The sequence below is a fragment of the Perca fluviatilis genome, chromosome 18, assembly GCF_010015445.1.
Source record: "Perca fluviatilis chromosome 18, GENO_Pfluv_1.0, whole genome shotgun sequence".
Classification (NCBI taxonomy): Eukaryota; Metazoa; Chordata; class Actinopteri; order Perciformes; family Percidae; genus Perca; species Perca fluviatilis.
Window position 1 is genome coordinate 26,137,113 of NC_053129.1, and position 26,362 is coordinate 26,163,474.

Here is a 26,362-nt window from a genome sequence, read left to right on the forward strand (position 1 = left end):
AGTAACTTTGCGTTTAACTGTAGTGTATACGTGTCTTTCCTCTCAGTTAGAACAACAACCTTGCATATGTATGTTTAATTTACAGCACTACGCAGAAAGTAAAGTACTAAAGAAATCATTTAACTCGTACCTTGGGCATGAGCCAAATTGCACCCACGACCAGTACTACTTTCAATTTGAGATTATGCAAAATAATCTTTTCACCAGAAGTCTAGCATTGTAAACTAAATGATTCAGTATGGTAATCAAATTAAGATAGGCCAATTAGGTTCAAACCCAATGTACTCGAACCACAACTTAAATATCAAAAACCTGACAAAGAAAATAAAAAATATATAAAACCAAATTAACCAAAAACTGAGATCTCAGAATGAAACAGGTTTTCGTAGAGATAACCAGGGGAATAGTAAATCAGTCTTTGATTGTTCAACCCTGTTTCATTAGTTTGTGTGCACTCAAGTTCCTACCACCATCCTTAGCAGATAAAACTGGCCATCATGGCTCCTCCCAGAATGGATTAGATGACGGGAAAATCCTGTGAGTAGTGGAGATGATGATGGCGAAGACCCAGTGAGTGGTAAGAAGATGATGAAGATGAAGCCCAGGAGGCAGTATGACGACGGTGACTTAAGCAGCACAGTTCTGTCTCTAGTAGAGTCTCAAAAAAAAAAAACAGCCTGCACAAAACGTACAGAATAATAACTCAGCTGTCCATAGTAACAGTTAACTTGGGTTTCTCTTACATACTACACATTTTAACCACATTTCACTTAACCCTTGTGTTGTCTTCCCGTCGACCTTGAAAAAAATGTTTTTGACGCCTTTTTTTCACAGTTTGTTTTTGCTTTTTCCACCGTTTTAAATTGTAAAATTTTTCTTCTACACATTTTCAGCGCTTATTTCTACGTCCCATATGTTATGATATAAAACAAAAATTGAAAACGGGTCAATTTGACCCAAAGTCAACACAAGGGTTTTAACCCTTGTGTGGTGTTCGGGTCTGTGGGACCCGTTTTCAATGTTTGCTAAAAGAAAAATTATTCCATTTATTGTTTCTTCTAACTCAAACTCATTGGCCTTGGCTCATTTTCTGTGAAGAACATAAAAAATAACTTATTTTCAATCACTGCACACGGTACACCCCTCCTACACATAACTATTACATATGAGGTGTTCAACTCTACTGGACCCAAGTGTATTTAATTGTAGGTGCTATGAAACTATGTTGTCTTTCTGCACCTGCCACTCCCACACAAAGTTGTTACATTCCAAGCACTTTCACCTGTTCTGATTAAGTTCTCAGAAATAAGCACCAATAATGATCAAAAATGTTGTTTCTATTTTTTATGTTTTTTACCTTTTTTATAATTGAATTTTCTTGTTTTCTCACAAAAAACGAAAATGATCATAAATGTGATCTCATGGGGGTAAATGGCAAATATGAACCATAATTGATGTATATATCATTGGTAATTGAGCTAAAGTAAACATCTGTTAAGTATTTTTACATAAATTGTTATGGCTGTGTTGATTTAAAAGCCTAATAATGTGGGTCCACCAGACCCGGGAACATTGGCTGTGTAACAAAAATATGAACACCACACAAGGGTTAAAACACAATTCAATCCAGCAAGGTTAACAACAAGCCATTTTTATTAAATGCTGAGGCTCTTACTACCAGCCGGCACATAGTATGAGTTTCATTTTCATATTTCATTTTCATGTCATTTTTGTATACATTTATATTTTTTGAATTTTGATGGGGGCAGTGCCCTCTATTGACAAGCCACCACTAACCAATAGGCTGTCCTGACCGTAACCATTCGGGTCAATGCCAAAGCCACTATCTACATGTGTTGAATGGATCAGGTTTCCGGTATGGATCGGGCAGCCACAGGCCTTTCACGTTTTTACGTTAACTGAAAGGGAGGGCTAAAGGGAAGGGGTATTCAGTTAGCCTAGAAATCTAAACGCACCCTAGCGGCAGCAAAATTATTTTGCAGCCGCTTGATGTTGGTCTGGCTTGTCAGGCTAGTATTCAGTTGGTTGCATTCTGCAAACTCACCGTTAGATGCCAAAATCATTCTCCAGTGATAGAAAAGAACAATGTTCTTTTAAATATTTTTATTTTTTGTTTTTTACATTCCATTATGTTGAGGTTGATGCCGATGTTGAATGATTTCAAAAACCCAGCAAAGTGTTCATGTGGGAGGATTTTATTTTGAAAGTACTGAACGGATCTTGAGCATCTTATTCTGTCTGACTTGACACCATTTCCCTGAACGCAGCTGGTAGTTTGCCTCCGGGCTGTTATATGAACGCAATCTGACTTTCGGGGAACTTACTCTGTGTTTGGCCTTCCTGCAGCTCATAACAGCTCCCCAAACTATTGATTTCACACTTTACCAGCGTTTGACACCGCAGCGGGACTTCATATTGTCAGACTGTGACTGCGCTTGTTGTTTGTGGAAGAAGGGGTAGGAATTTTTTCATATTTATAAATACAATTTATGTTTGTGGTTGTGGTATATCAAGTGACGTGCAGCGCTGCAGATAGTACATTTGGGTGACGTCTTAACTGTCCCACTGATTTATTACCAAAATTTAGGCTGCAAGCAACAAGTAGAAGGCCTGTAACTGTGTGTATGAAATAGTAGATTGGTTAATAGGTGACAGAATAAAGTCCTGCAAGAAATCATTAGATTTTATTTAATCATTTCTAGATATAGCCTGGACAACTTGCTATACAAAGGGTATCTGCAAGATAGATAACTGCAAGGATATAACAAGCGATCATGTGGAATATTATTGAGTTATGCAGGCAGATCATGCTGCTAATAATAAATGTATTTCACCCCAATTATCTCCTTAATCATCTTTTCCTGATACTTATCATATATCCATAACCACATTTGGATATCCACATTAATCCCTGATTTGAGGGTCTATAATGTGGTCTGACAATCAGGTTTTTTTTGTTGTTTACTTTTACATTAAAAGCGTACTGTGAATGTTAGCCCACTTCAAAAAGTGCTTATCTCTGTGTAAACAAGCGGCTGCTTGGACTGCACAAGAGGAGCTCTTTGAACTGCACATGGAATTTTGGATCACTACATTATCCAGTTCTATCATTGATTTATTTTTGTTTAATAGTTGCACAATGCTCTCGTCAAACAGTTTGCATGTATTATGCTTATTTTGGACACAACAAAACAGAAAATGAATAACTTTAAATGCAACAAATCTTTTTATTCAACGTCTTTTCTTTTCAGAGTCAGTTGGATGGAACTTGTTTAGCCTAAAGCCTGCCTTCACTGTGAATATCTTCAAATGTACACAGAGTTGTAGTACCATGTATTGCAGAGAAAGATTAGGAAATGAAAGGAAATAAATATAAACGTGCTGTATATTGATTTAGGGAGGATAAAACTGTCAGTGTCATGTTTTCGAGAAGATTTTTGCAGAAGTTGTACTTGAAGTTGAAGTCGTCCTCCTAGAATATATTTGTGTATAAAGAAAATAATGAATCCCTGACATTAAGAAATGAGTATCATTAAAAGCATATATCCTGATATAGTATACCGCAACAGAATTACCATTACAGGGTCTCAAAGAATCGAGTACCTTTTAAAGGCAAAGCTAACTATTATAAACATTTCTTCTAGTGTTATACAGTATTTTCTTAAGATCACTTGTCAATCAGTGTCAGTCACTTAGCCCCGGCTGTATTACAGTAAATGCGGCTCACAATAACTATAGACCTTCACATTATTTAAACAAAAATAAATAGATATATTTCAGACCACAACATTCCCTCAGAATTTATAACAAGGTTAAAGTACAGGAATTGTCTAAAATACCATTGTTTGTATTGCATTCTGTTTTACCATATTTAAAAATGTTGCTGACATTTTGACAGTGTCAGAGAGGTCTTGATTCAACTCTGTGGTTATTTTGTAGACTGTAATTACTGAAGGTTTTATATTACAATTAGGGTTGCACAATAGATCTTTTTTTTTATATCATCACAATATCAACTTGCGCAATAAACACATCGCGAATGGCTGCGACATATCACAAAAGCCACTCAGAGATTTTTATTGAGTCAGTTGAAAGAAAACCTCAGTAGAAAACTACACTTTGAAATATAACTAATTCCTTTTTTAGTGGTGCCTTTTGTGTTCAGTTCAATTTGTTCAGTCAAAGAATGTGATTTGATTTAGTTTGTTTTAAATTCAACAAGTAATTTGTCGCATTTTAGCAGAATACTTAAAGCGGCAGGAAGGCAGAACTAAGTACACTTTAATATTGGTTTATTTATCGCAAGTAATATCGTTAACGTGATATTCAACGTTATCGCACATTTCCCTCATATCATGCAGCCCTAATTACAATGTATTGAGATGTACAGTACATTAGTACTGTATATAGTGAAATGCATACAGTATACTATACTGTCACGCTGCCTTTTATATTTAATGTTAGTTTAATTAGTCTTTCAAAAGTAACTGCAGTAAATGCCAAGCATAAATTGAGCACATATATGTCTCTGTCAACATGAGGTTTTTCAGCAGCGGGGCAAACAATTCAATGAGATTTTTCAAATTTTTTGGTGCTAACCACGGCATGTACTCCCTTACTGTATATAGTAAGGGACGGCTTCTTTCTGCAGAGCTGGTTCACATCCGTTTCCGTCTGATTTTAGGGAGGCAGACTTTTAGGATGGGAAAACGACATGGCCTTGAGCTTTTGTGTAAAAGGCATGCACTTCTGGCTTATGACCAGGAACAGTTTTGTCCGGGTGGGGGGGATAAATGGTTGGTATGTGTGTGTATTAGTGTATAAGCTACATGAATGTTTGCTAACTGAATAAATAAGTAGGGTCCCTGATGTCTAATCTGCCCTTCAAAGCCAAAACACTCTACATATTTATCAAGAACAGAATCTGTCTTTTTGATGTTTTTTCAGGCAATAACAACATAGTTTGTTAAGAAATGTCTAATGAAATGAATCAATACAGCATTTAAACTGCAGTGACTTCGGCTAGGTACGGCTAGCTCGTGATATAGTCTAAGCTAAAGCTAATTTACCCACATTGTCAAGTTTCCTGCAGTTTCAAAATCTGTTTACTCAGTATTTGAGTTAGCTGCACCACATAAATAAGACAGTTACTACATATATGATAATGGAGAAAACAAAGCAAACCTAGAAAACTGCTAAAAGCTAACTAGCCTAGCTTAGCAATAACTGACACCTTTGACTCTTGTGGAGTTCATGTGATTTGATGTGGTTAAGATATATTTAATTAAAAATCTTTTTGTTTTTTAATTAGTTAAACTCATTGGTGCAATAGACAAGAAACCTGAAGAAACAAGAATACTTAGTTTGTAGATGTGTTTTTTCTGTGCTCTTTAAAACATAGAATGCAGTATCCAGTTAAAAGTTGCTTCATGCAAGGTCTGTTACAATTATCATAAACAGCCTAAAAAGACATAAATTAAGGTTTTACAGTTTATAAATCTATTGCACAGTTTAAGTAAGAACTTTATGCCGTTGCTCTCTGCCTTTGATGTACAATAGCAAAATGTTTGTGTGAGAGAATTCAGAGATGTACAAAAAAAAATGTCTACAGTCAAATTATCGCTGATATAACTTCTGGCTCCCGTGGATGCCTGAATCCCATTGGACGTGTGTTGTGGAGTTCTGCGATATTTGGAGGTCAATGTAGTTGAACTTTTTCTGCAAAACCTGGTGGAAAATCAATGTAGTGCTCGTTGCTATGGCTTACGCTGCTTTTATGTATTTCATTTGCATTTCATATAGTTTTTAAAATCTCAATTCTATCTTAATTGATTTTATTTAGGTTTTAATGGATTATCGTTTTTTTCCAATGTTAGCTTTTCTTTGCCTATGTAAAGCCCTTCAAATTGGCTCTTTGTTTAAAATGTGCTATATCAATTAAATACAGCTGCCTAGGCTTACCTGTTGGAAATAATGGCCTTGCTCCGTGTGATGTTATGCGATTGCTGTGATAGCCCTGCAAGGCAAAAATGATTAGAGATCAGAGGGGCCATGAAACTGGTTGTTGAGGTCTTTAAATAACATTTCCCAACTATTGTGGTGCTCTTCATCAAGACATTTAACACACAGCTGAATCTTACACCTTAAAACTCTGTTTCTACAAAGGAACAACTGTATTGCCTATTTCTTAGCATCTGTTGTCTGTGTGAGCTTATGTGATTATAGCAGGATGGGCAGTTTTGTGGAGGAGAGTTGGGAGGTTTTCTCTCACAATGAGCTTCCAGCTGCTGGAGAGTGTGACAGTGAGGAGGGCTGAAGGCGAGGTCAAAGCTTCAAAGGAAACCAAAAACTCTTCCACATCTGCTTTTACCCCGAAATGGTTATTGAAGCAGCTAGATCTTGCCACAATGTCTTTTCTTTTCTCTTAACGTGACTTCATTTGATTTAGGAATCAGTTAATTGGTAACAGACACAAGGTCATTGGAAACTAGGTGAAACCAAACAGCACTTTTTACTTGTTTATGCTTTCAGCAGCATCGTACTACAATCTGTAGATTCTTTGATATCCACATTAATTGTAAATAAATTGTCATTTCTGTTGGCACATTACTGATCACAGGGCAGCATATGTTGATGAGCCAGGGTATTACTATATATGATTAATCATTCCCAATGATTCAAGCAGAAACAGATGAGCTGGCAGGCTGTGCTATTTAACCTCAAACAGAATAGCTCAAACTCTTTCATTTCCTGGCGTATCATCAGTCTAGATGTCAGGTTGGAATTGATAAACCCATTGAAGACGGAGGTAAAGCCATCCTCCCACGCCAAGACACACTCAGTATTATCAGCCAGAAATGGATCGTTTGTGAAACCAAATGTCAAATCCAATTACCTTTTGAGCTGTTGTAACTGCCGAGAGTAATGTACTTTCAAACTGTTCATTGTGTGAAAAATCATCACTAACAACTGTCAAAACAGTGGTAGTCTGAATCTAAATAGTTTTAGACCACATTGTGAATAATTAGCCTCATTATTACACCACGCACTAAATTTATACTGGGTATTTTTTGTCTGTGAAAATGCTGATGGGATTTTACACACCTAAAAACTGCATTAACTGATGTTTTTAGACACTTTTTGGGGCAGTGTAAAAATCTGTAAACACAACATTGAGACAGTATCACATTCAACAGTTGATATAGCCATCTTGTTAGCAACAGTTTTCTACATGTAATGTTCAATTAATCCAAATCCAGTCTTCACCCTCCATTTTACTACTAATTTGCTTTCTTCCAACCTTTGTCTAATTTGTTGGGTTTATTGTTTGTCAAGATTGTTATATTTTATGTCAGTCTTAAGCCATTTAGTAGTATTCTTGGAATTCAATTGATTAATACCACACCCTACACATGCATGGAAGCATGTTATTCCCTCTTACTTATTAGTTCTCCCCCTCCAAAGAAAGAGCACCAGTGGTTGTAGGGGCCACTGTTCAGAGTCTGAGATAAATGTAACAATACTGTGTCCAGTTTTTACATTTGACATAGCTTGTCATAACTTATACAGTAACTCAAGAATAAGCAGTCAGCTGGTGGTATAAATAAGATAGCTGCAAGGTTGTTGACGATGACAATAATAATCAGGACTCCATTTCCAAGTGTTTTCACAGCTGTAAGATTGATTTCTCTGGTAACATTTTAATGTGACACCATAAAAATGAAAATTAATTTTGGCGCTTTCCACAGTGTTCAAAATAATGAATGGTCAGCTGTACTCGTTGCACCTTTTGTGTGTTGAATTACTGCCAGTTTTCAGCGGTGCTCATTTTACGCTTACAGCACAAGCCTCCAGCTACTTCTACGGATTATCAAGTTTTGTTGGCGAGCCAAGCCAAAGCCTCTCTCAGCCATTTGGGAAGATTAATTGACCTTTTTTGTTCTGGCTGAATACTAACTTCAAGAAGTGACCACAAATGTGGAGACAGGGTGTACCGACTTCAACTAAAGATAGACTCCTCACCCAGGAATGATTGCTGGATTTGCTTTATCTGATGTCATAAGAGTAAACCAACATGTCCTTAGACTGTACTAGTGTGTTTGTTATTGATCTACTAGCTTTCTCTGTCTACAGCATATTATATTTTCTTATTATATTTTTTATATTTTCATATTTTAGACACTGGAAGCCTCTAAAAGAAGTAATATTCCACCTTGCAGGGATAATATATAAATTATATATATATATATATATATATTCACTCTAAGCCGCTCTAGTTCTCAAACAGTGTTAGTCTTGTGTGTCTAAATTATGGCCATCATTAGTTTGAAATCCATATCATGAATGTTGCATGAAATATATAACCACTATTTGACCAAATCTAAATTGTTTTCGAATGGTTTCTGACTACAGACAGCCATACACTATATTTTTTTGTACATTTTTTTTGGGGGGGATTGTTGTTGGTGGTCTTAAATGGAATTAGTTGCATATACTGTAAGGACTTCAGTTGTCCCATAGTTTCAAAATTATTTATACTTTTCATTTTTACTCAACTAAAGAATTACAGTTTTAGGCATAAAAAAGGGACTTAAAAATTCATAAACATTTCTTTTGTCAAAAAATATCAAATATTTATTAGAAAATTGTCATTAAAATGTATTACATAATAAACAATTAATGCAATTAAAGGTGAAAACATTAGAATATCATATTTATAAAATATTTTTTTTATTTCTTCAGTTTATTTGTAAGGGATTAGTACAGAGAAGAGAGTTACGGAATGTCCGACTGTGCACGTGTATATAGCTGAAGCTAATTTCCAACACCAGTCCCTTGATACCAGTCCCCATTAATAGTTCAAGGTATGTTACACTTTAAAAAATAGACAACATCTGTAGTTCTTTGGCAACTTTAGGACAGGGTTAGCAGTCACAATGTTGATGTTCATCTCATGCACACAAGTTAATTTACCAAAATATGTAAAATCTTGAAAAATTTGACAATCATGTCATTATTGTCCAAAATATAGTCTCGCTTTGCCAGACCCTCCTCCAAAGCACACTGAAGGAGGGTCTGGCTACTAGTCATAGCATTCGGGGATGGGAGGAAAACATGCTCTGGTTTAATGGCATTTCTTTAAACCAATCAGAATCGTCATGGGCGTTGTTAAACTTCGTTGCAAAATAGTCGTGCAACAGAAAACTCAGATTAGACAGATAGTCTAGCTAGCTGTCTAGATTTATCCTGCAGAGATCTGGAGCAGTTAACCATAGTCCTTATAAATCCACCCAATTTAAAATTCCAACACAAAGAAAGCAGAAGGAAACAGAAAATACATGCATCCGGCGGAATTTCCTGCAGCACCGGAACAATCCCGGAAATGGAATGTGAAGGATATAGACTATCCAAAATATGACCTGAGAACTATGATTTTAAAAAGGCCGAGGGTGGTTTAATGTGGTAATACGGTAATACGGTGGTAATACGGTACATGAGATATCACAATCTGTATTACAGTATTTTTATACTTGCATGCTTTTCTCTGGTCTTCCAGGTGGAAAGGCCCGGCACACGTCTTACTCAACGTGTTACCACTTAATGATGTGACACTCATGGCTGGATTGAGACTGATCACTGAACATCTTCCCTGCTGTGTTCACTATCCTCTGGATCATTTCACATCTCCGACTCTATGTGCTCACAGTGAGCACAGTATAAATCACAGTCAGCAACAGGTTGGATTGGAGTCATCCATCACCCTGGGAATTTGCAATGTGAGCTCATGAGTAACATTAAACCACCCTCGGCCTGTGTAGGTAGTTGTGCTGGCCTTTGCTTTTCTTTTTCAGGGCCAGTACTCGTAGATAATGACATTACCTCAGTAAGCTCGACACCAGGAGAGAACTCTACCCTATATTCTTTATCGATGATGTGGTAAATCTTACGATACTGAGACCGTCTGTAGTTGCGATGGCTGCTGCTTCCTCTTTAGAGAAGAATCAGCCCCTCGTCCAGCTCCAGGAGGTGGACTCCAGTCGAGTTGGCAGTCGCGTCCTCGCTCCGGTCCTCAGCTCCTCCTCTCCTGGCCTGTCCCTGGAAACCAGCCAACCCATCTGCATCGCTTCCCCTTACACCGAATTTGGCCACGACTTCACCACTGTACCTTTCTACAGTCCAGCTATCTTCAGTTATGCCGGTCCGGGCATTCCAGATGGCTCCTCTGTCCATCAGTCACTAAGCCCCTCCATATTCTGGCCCAGCCACGGCCACGTGGGGCCACCCATACCCCTGCACCACTCCCCGGCTCAGACTCAGCACGGGCAGCCAATCCAGAGTCCATGGGTGGAGCTGTCGCCGCGAGACACTGTCTTTACAACTAGGTAGGATGCTGTATCACTTCCTGACTAGCATACTGTTTTTGCTATCACCCGAGCTTACTCTACACTAGTAGGGCTGCAACTAATGATCATTTTAACTATCACTTAATCCGTTGATGATTTTTATGATTGTTTAGTTTAAAAACGTCTGCAAATAGCAACCAACAGTCCAAAAAACCCAAAATATTAAATCAACAATATAAAACTGAGAAAAGCGCAATTACTCACATTTTACACAAATTAAACTGCAATTGTAAAGCATTTTTGGCTGATAAATGACTTAACTGATTAATCGACAAAACAAAATTACTGTCGACCGACAAACCAATTAATTGACTACTTGTTTCAGCTCTAGTCAGTCTTCAGTTGCATTTTTAAGACATACAATTCTGACCTACCAGTCAAAATATATCCCTATTCTGCTCTAAAAAATTTACCTGTTTAAGAAATGCTACAGTTGATGATGAATAATTTTATTTTGGTTAACCTACACGAAAGAAACAATTCTTTCCCCACAATTTGCCACCGTAGCTAACCGAAAAAGGAATAGGCTGAAGCCAAGGCTTATTTTTGCCTATCCTATCCCAAAATCGCTATTTTAGCCGAAAAACAATCTGCAATCTCATACTACTGATGTGATAATGATTTATTAAAATGGAACATGCAACACACTTCAATACACTGCTTTTCATACTGAGGCAAGATTTTTTTGTTTTTGTCTTGAAATGATGACTGAAACTTATCTGTTAGTAAGAGTGTGAAGAGGCGTTCTCAGGAGAGCGAGGAGGCGGTGGTGTCGTCCGGCGGCAAGGTGGACCTCCACTACTGTGCGGTGTGTAACGACCACGCCTCGGGCTACCACTACGGCGTCTGGTCGTGTGAGGGGTGTAAGGCCTTCTTCAAGAGGAGCATCCAAGGTCAGACACAAAAACATGCACTTATCTTCTGGGAAAACAAATCACAGGAATACCAGCTTTGCCAAACCTCTTAATGTTCAGTTTTTGTTGAAACTGTCAGATGTGTTCAATCAACTCCGTGGTCATTTTTAGGCCGTTGTGAGTCATTAAGTATCTGTCGATGACCCAACCCCCCACCCCCCACCTTTCCACTACTAGTCCCGATACTGGTACCTGAAATTGAGTTCCCGGTACCCAACGGTACTGTTTTTCGGTACTTTCCCTCTCTAATTACAAAATTTCAGTTGTAAAAATAATTCCAAACCTATAACATTATGTTATTTATTTAGAATATTTTACACTGACAGAAATTAAATTAAAATAAAACCCCTCCCTCTCTCCTCCCAAACCCATCCCTACAACCTATTAAATTGAATAATTATTAATTTATTACTCACTGTAACTTTTATTCTTGTATTTGTTTTATTTTTTATTTTCATCATGACCGTTTTTAATTGCTCTTTAATGTTTCACGTAAAGCACTTTGAATTGCCTTGTTGCTGAAAGGTGCTGTAGTCAGTCCCCAGGGCACAGAAACCACCGTTGTGCCTGCTCAGAGGAAGTGTAATGTCAACAGCACTGCGACTGCTTTCGGCTCGCCATTAAAGCTGCAGTAGGTAAGATTGTGAAGAGCCAGGACTTTGCCAACAAATTTGAACATCGACAACTTCTCAGTCCCTCCTCCCTTTCTGCTGCAGCCCAAACCGTCTCCTAACAATGGAGTTTGACAGAACTACCGGCATGTCAGACAGACAACATTTTCAAAAACTAAAACACTAACACGTTAACTTTACTCACCAACAGTAAAACAATGCTAACTAGCAGGCTACCGTTAGCTATTTCAGCATCATATCAGACCGACCACTGTGCTAACGTGACTATCATCCTCACCAATGTTGCTTTGTGGGCTTTTGACTACTAATAACCAAGTGAAAGATAAATCACTCATGGTAATTATGTTACCTGTTGAGAGGAAATGTGGCTACATCTGCATCGTTCTTCAGATCTTTAAAATCCTGCAGCCACGCCACCTCTGAAAAGCCACTCCATTATTCACAGAGTTTTGGAAAACTTTTCTGCAGCTTGTGCGCGGAGAGGGGGGAGGGGAGAACGCTATATATGCGTGTGCGTGCCTGAGCAGTGATTGACAGGCAGATAGACCACCCCTGTGGCCCTGATTGGAGAAAATCGACCGGGAGCGGTGGAATTTTGCCAATGGCACTACAGGCTGTAGGAGGTGCCAGAGGAGCTGTCTTTTTTTTTTTTTTTTACATAATTCATGTAGTTTTACTGGAACATAGGGTCAGTTTCAGCAAATATGACAGAAAGTTAGTTTTATAAGACTTACCTACTGCATCTTTAATATCATATCACAGTGAAAGGTGTCTGCGTGAAGTTTTGAAAAACTGTAACCACACTTGAAACCACTTTATCGCCATCGCCGTGACTCTCTGTGACTTCAACAAAACTGCAGAGCCGACGTAGTTTGCCGTCCGCACATCTGCGCGCGCGCTCGTGTGTGATTTGGTAGGTACCGGTAAAAGTACCGGGTTCAGTACCCAACCCTACTTTCCACATGAAGATATTTTGTATATATTTTTATATCGGTCGGCCCACCACTTTGGTCCAGACTAAAATATATTCACAGCTATTGGATGGACTGCGAAAAAATTCAGTACAGACATTTGTGGTGTATAGAGGATGAATCCTACTGACTCTGGTGATTACCTGACATTTCATCCAGCGCCACCTGCAGCTCAACAGTTTACCTTATCCAGTATTCTACTAGCGTGTTTACAGTTTAGTTAGGGGCTTGAAATGATCCCAAAACAAAAGCAAAACACTACAAACATGTCACCAGCGTCCTTTAGCATGTGCTCATTTAGCATTGAGACGGTACTAAGCTATTGTGGAATTTGCAGGAATGTGTCTGTCGATCTACCAGTCTGTTGAGTCCTCAAAATAGCCTCAATTGTTGTCTTTGTCCTTTCGCATGCATTTTACCTCTCTACCTTTCCTTTGTCTTTTTGTCCTCATCTTCCCTCTTTCTTCTTCTCGTTGTTTCAGGACACAATGACTACATCTGCCCCGCAACCAATCAATGCACTATAGACAAGAATCGCCGTAAGAGCTGCCAGGCGTGCCGCCTTCGCAAATGCTGCGAAGTTGGTATGACCAAGTGTGGTAAGCGTTTCTTCGTCTTTTTCTTTTTTTCTGCCCCAAAGAAACAAAAAACCGTAACCAGACAACTAGAGCTGGGTGATTTCTTTCCCTAAAAAAATCTGCGATTTTTTTATAAAAAACTCGATTTACCATTCGATTCGATTTCTCCCCCCCTTCCATTTAAAACAAAATAACTGCGAACTGTAAATATATTTTAAAAATATATATTTATTGTATTTAATTAAAGTGCATCAACATAAACAAAATTGCAAAGGCAAACCCTTTCTCTATCTGAAAAGTCACTGTGCAGTGTGCAACAAAGATTGTTTAACATCAAAAATATTTATCCTGTATTTGGATTGAAAAAAAATCGATTTTTTGAAAATATGAATCGATTTGACCTACCAACTCGATTTATTTTCCCAGCCCTACAGACAACGTATCTTGACTTGCTTTTAACCGACACGTTGTTATGATGTCATCTACCGTATGAAAATGCAGGTGTTCACAATTTCCCCCGTGGCTTTGTTTGTTCTAGAGTACTTCCCTCCTTTTCCCAGAGCACAACTCCAGCAACCAGGAAAGGTGGTTCTTCATTTCCATGTACACTTAATCTGTTTAACAGCTGTATAAAGAGAAGGAGATAGCTGTTTGCTGTTGGGGATTTCAAATGACCCACGCTGTGTTCCTCTTTTTGAGTGTATTTAAAGCAGCAAAGATTTATATTATGGTAGTGAGTTTCAGCTCATTGTTTAGCTGTCTCTCCCACAACTTTACTCTTTTGGTTTACTTTTACTGGCAATTTCCACCGGTAGCGGAACGGTTCCAGAACGGCGGCGGAGTCATTAGGTTTCCATTAAAGTCAATGTGTGTATTTCCACTGACTGCGGAACGGCTGCGTTCCGACAGCACAGAGCTTCTGTTTTTGCCGGACGCCGGAGAGCTCCAGCACAATTCAGATTGTGACAGGAAGTCGAGCACAGAAACAAAATAAAACATCCGGTTAATTTTCTAAATAAAATACACCGTGCTCACGGCAGATCACATTTCCCTGCACTACACCTTGAAAATGCAGCACAGAGTTGTTTCCCCTCTACTCCTCTGGATGGAAACTAACTGTTGTTGGTTTTGTAGTACTATTCTACGTGAATTTGCGAGATCTCGTGGGTCCTCGTGACTTCATCCGGACCTGGTGGGTATTGACGGATGGCAGAGCACGGAGCTGTTCCGCAGCGGAGCAACCAGTGGAAATTAGGAGTTACAGCTCTCATAGCGCTATTTTTAGTCACACCAGGCAGCTGTTTTCAGCAAAAAAAAGCTCTAAAAACCCACTGTACACGACCGGCTCGGCACCAAACAGCAGACAGACACAGTTGGCAACTAGCATGGTGAACATAGTGGAGCATTTAGCAGCTCAAGAGACAGATATTTTGGAGACCAAAAATACACTTAAAAGGAGAGCGAATATTGGTGCATTCATCAGGTTGTCCGAAACACAACTCCAACTAAATGCTACTGCATGTCCATATCTGCTGGATGTGTTAATGAGCAACTGTTTGCTTAAACCTTCACCATATTGTGATGATATATCAGTGTAGTGTTCACAGCTTTTTTTTTGCTGGCTCCTAACTATTGTGGGTTTAAGTAGAATTTAAAATTTAAAGAAAATCAACAACACAATATTTCTTCATCTCAGGTATGCGGAAGGAGCGTGGAAACTACAGGAACCCCCAGACGAGGCGAGTGACCCGTCTGTCCTCACAGGGCAGAACCAACAGACCGAAGGTGTTAAGCGGACCAGCGGTGGGTTTGTTACCCGCACCCCCCCCTCCTGCACTGACCCCAGAGCAGCTGATTGGGCAGATAATGGAGGCGGAGCCGCCGGAGATCTACCTCATGAAGGACATGATGAGGCCGCTGACTGAAGCCAACGTCATGATGTCGCTCACCAACCTGGCTGATAGGGAGCTGGTTCACATGATCAGCTGGGCCAAGAAGATTCCAGGTGTGTGTCGGGGTATCCAGGGTTCCTTTTTTAAAAGCCTAATGGAAAATTACTATTTGTTATAGTGACATTACATTACATTTGTTTGGCAGATGCCTTTGTCTAAAGTGACTAACAATTAGTGAAACCACATACTGTAGGAGCAAGAGCTTACTGTAGATATCTTGCAGAATTGGGAGTGCATTCCTTAGTGACACCTTTTCTGTGCTTGTTTCTTTGTGCTACAGTTAACTGTTCATAACAACAAGTGACATTTGCATACCATGATTAACCCCGATTATGGCACAGAAGGCACTGGCAGCACACAGTTCCATACTATTTGATCACATCTTTTCCTCAGGGTTTGTAGAGCTCAGCCTCTTGGACCAGGTGCACCTGCTGGAGTGCTGCTGGCTGGAGGTGCTGATGATCGGACTGATGTGGAGGTCAGTGGACCATCCAGGGAAACTTATCTTCTCCCCTGACCTCGGCCTGAGCAGGTACCACCGCCAACATCTCGCATATCTACTGCACCAGCTTGATTTGAAGGGAACGTCTCCCATCATTATTGTGGTTGTTAGGTTAAATATTACCTGCATTTATAAAAGCACACAAATACAAATAGCTGTTGTGGTCGTAGTAGCTTGTTTCAGCCTTTTCCCATCATACCCAGTGTTTATTGCAAATGCTGTGTTCCGAGATCTGAAAACTGGACACTTTCCATCATACCCAGTGTTTATTGCAAACGCACTGTTCCATGATGTAAAAACTGGAAACGTTTGCCAACTACAGGATGGCTAACTCACTTTGGTATGATGCTTGTTTTGAGATTGCCTCATGCTTTCACACTCCCGAAATGTCTGACTGTTTCTATTGTTCATCTCTAAAATGTAATTCCTGAACATATCTTAGTCACAATCCTTAAAAACAAACACATTTAAAGTTATAACTCTTTAGATGTTCATGAAATCAAACCCTGTTTGTGATTCTATTGATGTTTTTTTTTTTTTCTTTTCAGCTGAAGCCATTCAATGCATTCATATTCTGTAATAACCTCTCTATATAGTTGTTTTCATTGTTAGTGGCGGAGTCCGCCATTCCTGCACTCGATTCACAGGAAACTGTTTGTATGTATCGCAGCATTACTGTTGTATTTCTGAAAAAGAAGCTGCTCAAGGAGCGTTTGCCGACTTAACTCGCTGTTACCACAGTATCTGCGGGTGTCACCAAATCAAGCAGGACTGGAATCTTAAGCATTTCAATTATCAATATCAGTATTAGCCGTAAAAATACAGTACACTATGTGCCCCAGCTCGCACCCATGTGACACTGAAATCACTGATCATCCATCCCACATTCAGTGCAAGGCCTTCCACAATCCGATTTGTAACATGCTGGTGATAAATAAATAAAAAATATGCACCTTCATTTCCTTTTCATGTGGGAGTGGTAACTCGTCCACAGCACTGTCATTCAGAAACTGTGAACGAGCAGCTCTGCTGCATTGCTTTCATCTGTGCTCGCATTTGGTTTCAACGAGAGATATCTGCTGGTGATTCTTCTAAATCTGGAACAAAGAGTCCTAACCACTCTCACTCAACAACACTTCCTTAGTGGTGGCCCTTTTTACCGCATCAAACCTGCACTGCAGTGCATGCCAGCAGCTCACAAGAACATTTATTTCCCAGTGTAGGAAGAAGTATTCTGGTAATTTACACAAAATACCAATACCACACTGTAAACAGCTGCATTCAAAAATGTAACTTGTGTACGTATGATGCAGAAATGCCCCTCTTATATTACTAGAAAATTGATATTGATGCACCAACATCTTGTCGGGACTTAGTTATTGTAGTGCATCATCATATTTTATAAACGTGTATGTTTTTATTCTGAAAAGTAGTAGAAGTATAAAGCAGAATAAAATGGAACTACTAGTACCTCAAAATTGCACCTAATACAGTACTTGAATGAGTAAATGTACTGAGTTACTTTCCACCACTGGAATCTTCTGCTGTTTGTGCAGCTTTTCAGTCAAAGCTACAGTTACAGGAGGATTCATTTCTTCTCCTTTACAATAGGGCTGAGTGCTGAACAAGTTCTGTTTTATTGCCATCTTTTGAATCTGGGTGGAGATTGGAACATGATTTCTGCCTTATTTGCCTAAATAATGATATAGAGTGGTGATAAATAACTAGTTGCGTTTGTGTCTTCGTATGGTAGAGAAGAGGGGAACTGTGTCCAGGGCTTCTCGGAGATCTTTGATATGCTGTTGGCTGCTACGTCCAGGGTGAGAGAACTCAAGCTCCAGAAGGAGGAGTATATCTGCCTCAAGGCCATGATCCTCCTTAACTCCAGTAAGTGTGTGTGTGTGTGTATGTGTGTGTGTGTGTATGTGTGTGTGTGTGTGTGTGTGTGTGTGTGTGTGTGTACATTCTCTCTTGTAAGGCCTCTTATTTGCAGCCTGCGTCGTGTGTTTGATTGGTGTCTATGCGTGAGTCTGCACAGGGTTGGCAAGGGGACCAGCTAAATAACTTATCAGCGAAAATCCGAGTGGGAACACTGTGTATAGCTTGGTTCCCTGCTCTCGTTGGTTCTGCTGAATGCTCGGAATAACAGGCAGTGCCTGTTTGAGGAGGAACAGGGTCAGAGCCTCTGTGGTGAAGAGTAATTGCCATCCGACTAATGTCTCTGTTTTCTTTTAAATTGCCTCCACCAGCGTAGTCAAACAGGGCTTATATTTGTCCACCATCTTTTCCATTCCAGCAAAATTGAAAGTTTTTACACCCAGAATGTAAAAACAATATGCTTTCACTAGCTGCGGAGTAGATTACACAGTTGTGGCTTAATTCTGCTGCCATTGTCTCTACTTGTAGCTTTGACTATAGACTCAGACATACTGTAGTAAGAAAATAATGTGGAACGTAATGTGGTATCATCCGCAACCTACCAGCATGAAGATTGATGGTACTCAATTGTAAACCAAGAACTGCACCAACAAATACATTCTAATGAAGGATGCGATGAAACACTTGGAACCAGAGGAAATTAAATTCTCTCTGAAAAAACAAGAGACATTTGTACAATATTTGTGCAACCTTTTGTGGACAATTTCAATTATATCAAGAGTTAAGATGGCCCCTTAGACCTAGCAAGTAGATAAAGAAAAGGAATAATTTTAATAATTTACTTTTTCTTTCTTTATTTAAGTTATTTTTATTCTACTGTGTCTGTACATACAGTATGTGTAGATCTTTGGTATGCGCTGTACAATAGTACTATAAGACTGTAAGTACAGTTTTAAAAAATGCTTTGAAAAGGGACTAAATTAAGGGGAAACAAATCATAAAAAATTCATTTTCATTGAATTATTACCTGTTTGTTAGAGCCAAAATGTCTGCCTTTTTGTGTGTTACCAGACATGTGCCTCAGCGTGACCGAGGGCAGCGAGGAGCTGCAGAGTCGCTCCAAGCTCCTACGACTTCTGGACGCTGTGACGGACGCTCTGGTGTGGGCCATCGCCAAAACCGGCCTCACCTTTCGCCAACAGTACACCCGCCTCGCCCACCTGCTCATGCTGCTCTCGCACATCCGCCATGCCAGGTAAAAGGACTCCATGTCATGAATGTTCTAAATGGACGATTGCTAATCCAGTCCCTCCAGAAAAACGTGATTATGCGATCGCATAATTCAATTCATAATCAGCCAAAGTCCGCATATTCATGCGGGGGCCGCATTTTTTCAAATATGCCGCACTTTCGCCGCATTAATTTCGTCGCATAAAACTGCATAAATATCCCTCATATTCAATTGCATTTTTTAAGAAAACGTGCCGCATAATCAAGGATTTTTGCCCGCAACAATCACAAAAGAACTCTTTTGTGCACTGTTATTATACAAAGCTGTTCCCATGTGACTCCCCATTATCATGTTGTCCGAACTACTCTTCTAATCAGAAGTCATTGTGCCACAGAGAAACTGCCTGCCTTCATTACTCTCTTCATCTCTCTCTCTCTCTCTCTCTCTCTCTCTCCCTCCCCAAACGTGCAGTAACAAAGGCATGGACCACCTCCACTGCATGAAAATGAAGAACGTGGTGCCTTTGTATGACCTGTTGCTGGAGATGTTGGATGCCCACATCATGCACAGCTCCCGTCTGCCTCGCCAGCCTCTGCAGCAGGAGTCTGGGGACCAGACGGGGATTCCTGCTCGGCCACACAGCTCTCATAGCGGCCCCTCAAACACCTGGACTCCCTAGCAGCACTCTGGAGGTGAACCACAGCAGTCGAATGCAATGAATTGTCACCGCTTCGCACAAACTAGTTCTGACGAGACGTTTTACTGGAACATTCTGCTGATAGGTAGCTCAAGCTTTGACACACTGCGCACTTATTCTAGTGAACTTTTGAATGTTAAGACATCACTCTGCAGACGGACCGAACTCGCAGTATTCTGTGCCTTATCATCCCCACATATTGATAAAAAAAAAAAAAACTGTTGTCATAATTTGGCCAGTAGCACCAGTTCTTGCTGTCGTTCATGTAATATGACACTGCCATGATTCTCTTGGGTTGAGCAGCTAATTTCATATCAGATCATATTCATATATTTTCATTGTTCATGTCTGGTATTTTTCTGGACACAGAGATGGTGTGTGTAAATAACCAAACCAGCAAAAAATACCCCCCATGTTGCAGCCTAGATTTGGGTATTATGATGATATATACATAGACAATATGATTATTTGTTATACTGCTTCTGTTGAGGTAGCTATTTATTTAATATCTCTGGGTATGTAGGTATATTGGTATTACAGGATTTTCTTTATCAACATGATGAAATACCTTGATTTGTCTGGTATTTAATTCACTGGACTAGACAAACATTCCCATCCAGTCATTTAACCTATAAGAAGAGTTTTAGAATTCAAAAAATGCAACTTAATTTTTAATGGATTATTTTCCCATTTTAAAGAAATAATTTGACATTTTTGTAAATAAGCTTAGTCGCTTTCTTGCCAACAGTTCGATGAGAAGATTGATACCACTCTCCCATCTATGTGATAAATATGTTGCTGGATCCTGCCGCAGCTTAGCTTAGCTTAGCAAAAAGACTAAAAAACTCACTAATTAACATGTTAGGTCGGTACAAAAACCACAACCAACGTGACATTTTTTGGGTTTTCTGTACACGTTAAACAAACAAGATGTTAGTGAGCTTTAGAGTTGCTGGTAACACTGCTAGGCTAACCAGCTGCTAGCTGTATCTTCATAATTAACATGCACAGATATGAATGATTTCGATCCGCTCATCTAACTCTTGGCAAGAAAAGCAAGCAGATGTACTGTAGTTCCTAAAATAATTCCTTAAATACAAGATTAAATATCACTTGGTAGAAAACAATATAGTTATTTTGTTAGCATTTACCATCCACAGTGCCTGTGAGAAATACTAATAGTTTTATATTTGTTAAAATAAATTCAAGTCCATGTTTACTGTTCAGTACAGTAGCAGATACCCATCTAGCTTAGACTCTAGACAGAAACCTTCTCACTGAGGCCACTGAATATGGACTTTCAATTTGAATTACGAATAAATATTTCCTCCATAACTCAAAGACTGGAAAAGTAATTTAGAACTGAAACCAGCCGTTTTGTCACAACAGACCTCCTGTTGACCACTAGGGGGCGCTTTACAGCACACACTCACACCTGAGCAACACTTAATTTTCCAGAACTTCATTTCAGAAAAATCATAACCACTATTGGTCTTAAGATACAATTGCACTCCTATCAAGTTTTGCTTTAAGAAAAGGAAATTATTTTTGTATGTTTAGTGATTGTTGATTGCTGAAAGCTCCAGAAAAAGAGCTAAGACTTTTCTAGAATGCCCACAAGTCCTCTTCTACCTCTGAGTTGTTTTTCAGTAGTTGGATACATATATATTGGGTGTGGCTTAATACATACCTGTTTAATTTAATCCCGTAATTAATATTAAAATGGACCAGAATAATATTTCATCATGGCCCACTAGAGTTTGATGAGAAGATTGGTACCACTCATGTCTGTGTGTTAAACATGGAGTTGAATACTATGAGATTAGATAAGCATAAAGACTGGAAGAAGGGTGAAACAGCTAGCCTGACTCTCTCTCCAAAGTTTAAAAATCAGCCTACCACTAATGTAAAAAAATCTTTTGGGGGGGAATAGGTGTTGTAAATATGTATTGGCAACAGCTGAGTGCAGTGACTGTCTGAGTCTTGTCACAGTGAGATGAGAGACGATTTCTACATGTTTTACTAAGCTAATTGCCTTCATATTTAATGCATAGTCACGAGATGGCATAAATCCTCTTCTCACTGGACTCTCGGAAAGATACAAATAAAGAAAACAATCATTTACCAAAATGAACCATTTCTTTAAATTTTTTGGGATTTAAAAGGTAATGTCACGGTTTTGGGTTATTGATTGTCAAAGAGAAACTTTTTGGGGTCGATTCTTGTTCTGATTTGACTTTTTTTAAAGGCCTCGTCACTAAACAAAGCATATACTGCATGTTTATGTCAAAGGTATATTTATATATTCTTTTTTTTTTTTGCAAATTGAGAAAAAATATGCTTTGAGTAAATAGTTAAGACAATCAGTGTTTACTACCAGAAGATTTGGAGCATAAATTCAGCGTTTGATGTTATAAATAAGCATTATATAATCACATTCTGTACATACACATCATCCTGCTAAATCTACAGTGTTTCAACAGTGCACTGGGAGTTTGCTCACAATCTACTTGAGACAAATAGCATCTAAAAAAAAAAAAAAAAATATGGATATACAATTGTGTGTATAAAACTGCCAAACTTTTGTACGGTTGGCTTTATAAAGCTTACATTCAAATTGAGCCAGTGTCTTTTGTTGTAAAAAATAAACTTCAGTCTAACACACAAATAGATCAAGCATACTTTTTGTTTGCAGGGTCAAGTTAGTCAAAATGCAATGTCAACAGTTCATAAAATAACATGTAAATGACAAGGATAATGTATGCATTTGAAATAAAAAATCTGATACTGATGGACACTATTATACTGTGTTTGGATGGTGATGTGTAGACCATCAAATTGAGCTTTTAGCACAAGTTCAAGCAAGAAAAAAGAACTTTCTTAATTTCCACCTCATTATTATGCAACGGAATATGTTTGCTGGCTTCTACAGTAGCTGAAGGATATTTAAACTATTGTATGCCTCTTTGATGCCACTGCTACAGTATGTAAGCTGCTTTACCTCTGTCACAAGTATCAAGACACCCCATCTACTGTGTCCCTCCTCACCGGGAGATCTCAAAGAGCTCTTTGCATTATTAAACTAAAATATCTGCATTTTTGTTTACATGTGGTGTTTTTACTGATTAAAATGCAGTCATATGGGTGGTTTTGTTCGTGAAATAAATAAAATCTGTTCTCAGATCAAATCTTGAAAAATAGAAATACAATTTCTGCGCTTTGGACTTTTTTTTTTTGTTTTTTTAGAAGACAATCACTTCATCAGCTTAACATATAAATATTACATGTGTGTTCACTTGTTTCAGTGTGACAAAAAGGTGGATTGTGTTTCTCAGTATGTTCTTCCCAAGTACATTTCCATCAGGTGGGTGGTGGGCCATTGGTGTAGTGTAACATGGGGTAGAAGGACCGGGCAAAGTTGTTGGCCCCAGTACAGCCAGGGTCACTCTCTGACTGGGGAATCAGACAGGGGAGGAGCAGGAGGAACAGAAGGAGGAGGTGGAGAGGGAAAGCAGCGCGAAGGACCCGGTGGAAGAAGGAACGAGGCGGGGACAAGTCCCTCCTCTCTCTGCGCGACACACAAGAAACAGTTTATTACAGGATTACAGAAAATACACAAAGCAGTAAGCAATCAAGAGAACGTTTCATATACAATAATTGTATTAATTATAGGTAAAATACTGATGTCTTTCTGCATACCTTTGAGTAGAGGAACTTTTCTCTGAATCTACAGGGGCGCCTTGGACGTCTGATTCACGATCCTGTATTAATGAAATAATGTTAGTTTGTTCTGAAGCGGTTGTATGCTAAAGTTTGCATGGATTTATTAATTTAATTTATGACATACTATATATACTTTGACATGTTTATGACGTACTATAATATGAATGTTTTTTTAATGACTTTTGTGACATAATATACTAGTATATGACATTGTCTATATTATGACGCTTTCTATCTCTAGTTACATTTAACAGGGAGGAACATCTAAACATCCGATCCATCCGACTCAGATCCAATTCAATTGTCAAAGTTTTTCATCCAACCAGAAAGTTTTGCAGTGCTTTTAGTTGGAGGAGCAGCAGCAGCTTTCTATGGGATTTGCGGGAAATAAGCCGGAGCACTCGTTAAACTGTGACAGCTGGGATTGCCAACTGTGCTCCTGTCAATACATCTGGCAAATGTCCGCTCACTGGCCAACAACATGAACGAACTGATGCTTCATGTATATAAAGCAACCTGTTACATTAATCATTCAATACTTATTCCAGCATATTTGCACTGTGCACCAACCATCTGACTTAAAGACAGTATATGACGTTCATTATTGTATTGATAATATACATGTATACCTTTTTTTATATATTTATGTTCTCTCATCTACTTGTATACACATAATAGCTAAATGTTTAGGTTTCCTTTTCTTCAGCTTTGTTGTTCTTGGTTTCATGCTGATTTTCTATTTTTGTGTAATTACTTTAAGAGCAACAAATTCCTTGTATGTGTATATATTCTTGGCCAATAAAGCTGATTCTGATTCATCTGATGGCATAAAAAAGTCATAAAAAAGTCATAGTATAGTATGTCGAAAATAAGTGATAAAAAAGTCATAGTATAGTATGTCGAAAATAAGTGATAAAAAGAGTCAAAGTACAATATAATGAAAAAAGTCATAGTATAGTATGTCGAGAAAAAGTGATAAAAAAGTCATAGTATCGTATGTCGAAAAAGTCAGTATAGTTTTTCAAAAAAAGTGATTAAAAAAGTCATAGTATAGGATGTCGAAAAACGTTGTGCTATAGTCAAAAAATAAGCAATAAAAATGTCATAGTATAGCATGTTGAAAAAAAGTCAGTATAGTATGTTGAAAAAAGTATTAGTATAATATAGTATGTTGAAAAAAGTCATACATTTCATAGCATAGTATGTTGAAAAAAAGTGATAAAAAAGTTATAGTATACTATGTCAAAAAAGTGATTGAAAGTCATACTATAGCATGTCGAAAAAAGGCATAGTATAGTATGTTGAAAAAAGTCATAAAAAAGTCATAGTATCGTATGTCGAAAAAGTCATAGAGAGTATGTCGAACAAAAGTGATAAAAAAGTCATAGTATAGTATGTTGAAAAAAGTCATAGTATAGCATGTTGAAAAAAGGCATAGTATAGTATGTTGAAAAAAGTGATAAAAAAGTCATAGTATAGCATGTTGAAAAAAGTCATAGTATAGTATGTTGAAAAAAGTCATAGTATAGCATGTTGAAAAAAGTCATAGTATAGTATGTTGAAAAAAGTCATAGTATAGCATGTTGAAAAAAGTCATAGTATAGTATGTTGAAAAAAGTCATAAAAAAGTCATAGTATAGCATGTTGAAAAAAGTCATAGTATAGTATGTTGAAAAAAGTCATAGTATAGTATGTTGAAAAAAAGTCATAGTATAGTATGTTGAAAAAAAGTCATAGTATAGTATGTTGAAAAAAAGTCATAGTATAGTATGTTGAAAAAAAGTCATAGTATAGTATGTTGAAAAAAAGTCATAGTATAGTATGTTGAAAAAAAGTCATAGTATAGTATGTTGAAAAAAAGTCATAGTATAGTATGTTGAAAAAAGTCATAAAAAAGTCATAGTATAGCATGTTGAAAAAAGTCATAGTATAGTATGTTGAAAAAAGTCATAGTATAGTATGTTGAAAAAAGTCATAGTATAGCATGTTGAAAAAAGTCATAGTATAGCATGTTGAAAAAAGTCATAGTATAGTATGTTGAAAAAAGTCATAAAAAAGTCATAGTATAGCATGTTGAAAAAAGTCATAGTATAGTATGTCAAAAAAAGTCACAAAAAGTCATAGTATAGTATGTCAAAAAAAGTGATTAAAAAAGTCATAGTATAGCATGTGGAAAAACGTCGTGCTATAGTATGTCGAAAAATAAGTGATAAAAAGAGTCATATTATAGTATGTCGAAAAAAGTGATAAAAAAGTGATAGTATAGTATATCGAAATAGGTCATAAAAGTCATAGATTAGTATGTCGAAAAAAGTCATAAAGTCATAGTATAGTATGTTGAAAAAGTCATAAAAAGTCTTAATAGTATGTTGAAAAAAGTAAAAAAAGTCAGAGAGTATGTAAAAAAAAAGTGATAAAAATGTCATAGTATAGTATGTCGAAAAAGTCATAGTATAGTATGTCGAAAAAGTCATAAGAAAGTCTTATGACTTTTTTCGACATTCTATACTATGACTTTTTTATCACTTTTTTCGACATACTATACTATGATAGTATATATAGTATAGTGTGTTGAAAAAAGTCATAAAAATGTCATAGTATAGTATGTCGAAAAAAGTCATAGTATAGTATGTCGAAAAAAAGTGATAAAAAAGTCAGAGAGCATGTCGAAAAAAGTGATAAAAAAGTCAGAGAGCATGTCGAAAATAAGTGATAAAAAGAAGAGAAAAAAAGTCATAATAGTCATAGTATAGTATGTTGAAAAAAGTGATAAAGTCATAGTATAATGTGTTGAAAAAAGTGATAAAAAAGTCATAGTATAGCATGTTGAAAAAAGTGATAAAAAAGTCATAGTATAGCA

At 37.8% G+C, this 26,362-nt stretch overlaps 2 protein-coding genes across 2 annotated transcripts in view; one reads left to right on the forward strand and one right to left on the reverse strand.

The window, feature by feature from the left end:
• The first annotated feature begins 2,296 nt into the window (after positions 1 to 2,296).
• esr2a (estrogen receptor 2a) lies at positions 2,297 to 22,324 on the forward strand. The gene is made up of 9 exons (XM_039782810.1): positions 2,297 to 2,477; positions 9,578 to 10,403; positions 11,151 to 11,317; positions 13,424 to 13,540; positions 15,216 to 15,524; positions 15,865 to 16,003; positions 17,727 to 17,860; positions 18,923 to 19,106; positions 19,554 to 22,324. The coding sequence occupies exons 2-9, from the start codon at positions 9,994 to 9,996 to the stop codon at positions 19,759 to 19,761; spliced, it is 1,668 nt and encodes a 555-aa protein (XP_039638744.1). The 5' UTR covers positions 2,297 to 2,477; positions 9,578 to 9,993; the 3' UTR covers positions 19,762 to 22,324.
• LOC120547278 (nesprin-2) overlaps positions 22,134 to 26,362 on the reverse strand; it is a 96,201-nt gene continuing 91,972 nt past the window's right edge. The window contains exons 112-113 of the mRNA XM_039782809.1: positions 23,479 to 23,540; positions 22,134 to 23,347 (exon numbers count right to left, since the gene is read on the reverse strand). Of these exons, the coding sequence (XP_039638743.1) occupies positions 23,140 to 23,347; positions 23,479 to 23,540 (270 nt within the window). The 3' untranslated portion in view covers positions 22,134 to 23,139. The remainder of the gene's footprint in view (positions 23,348 to 23,478; positions 23,541 to 26,362) is intronic.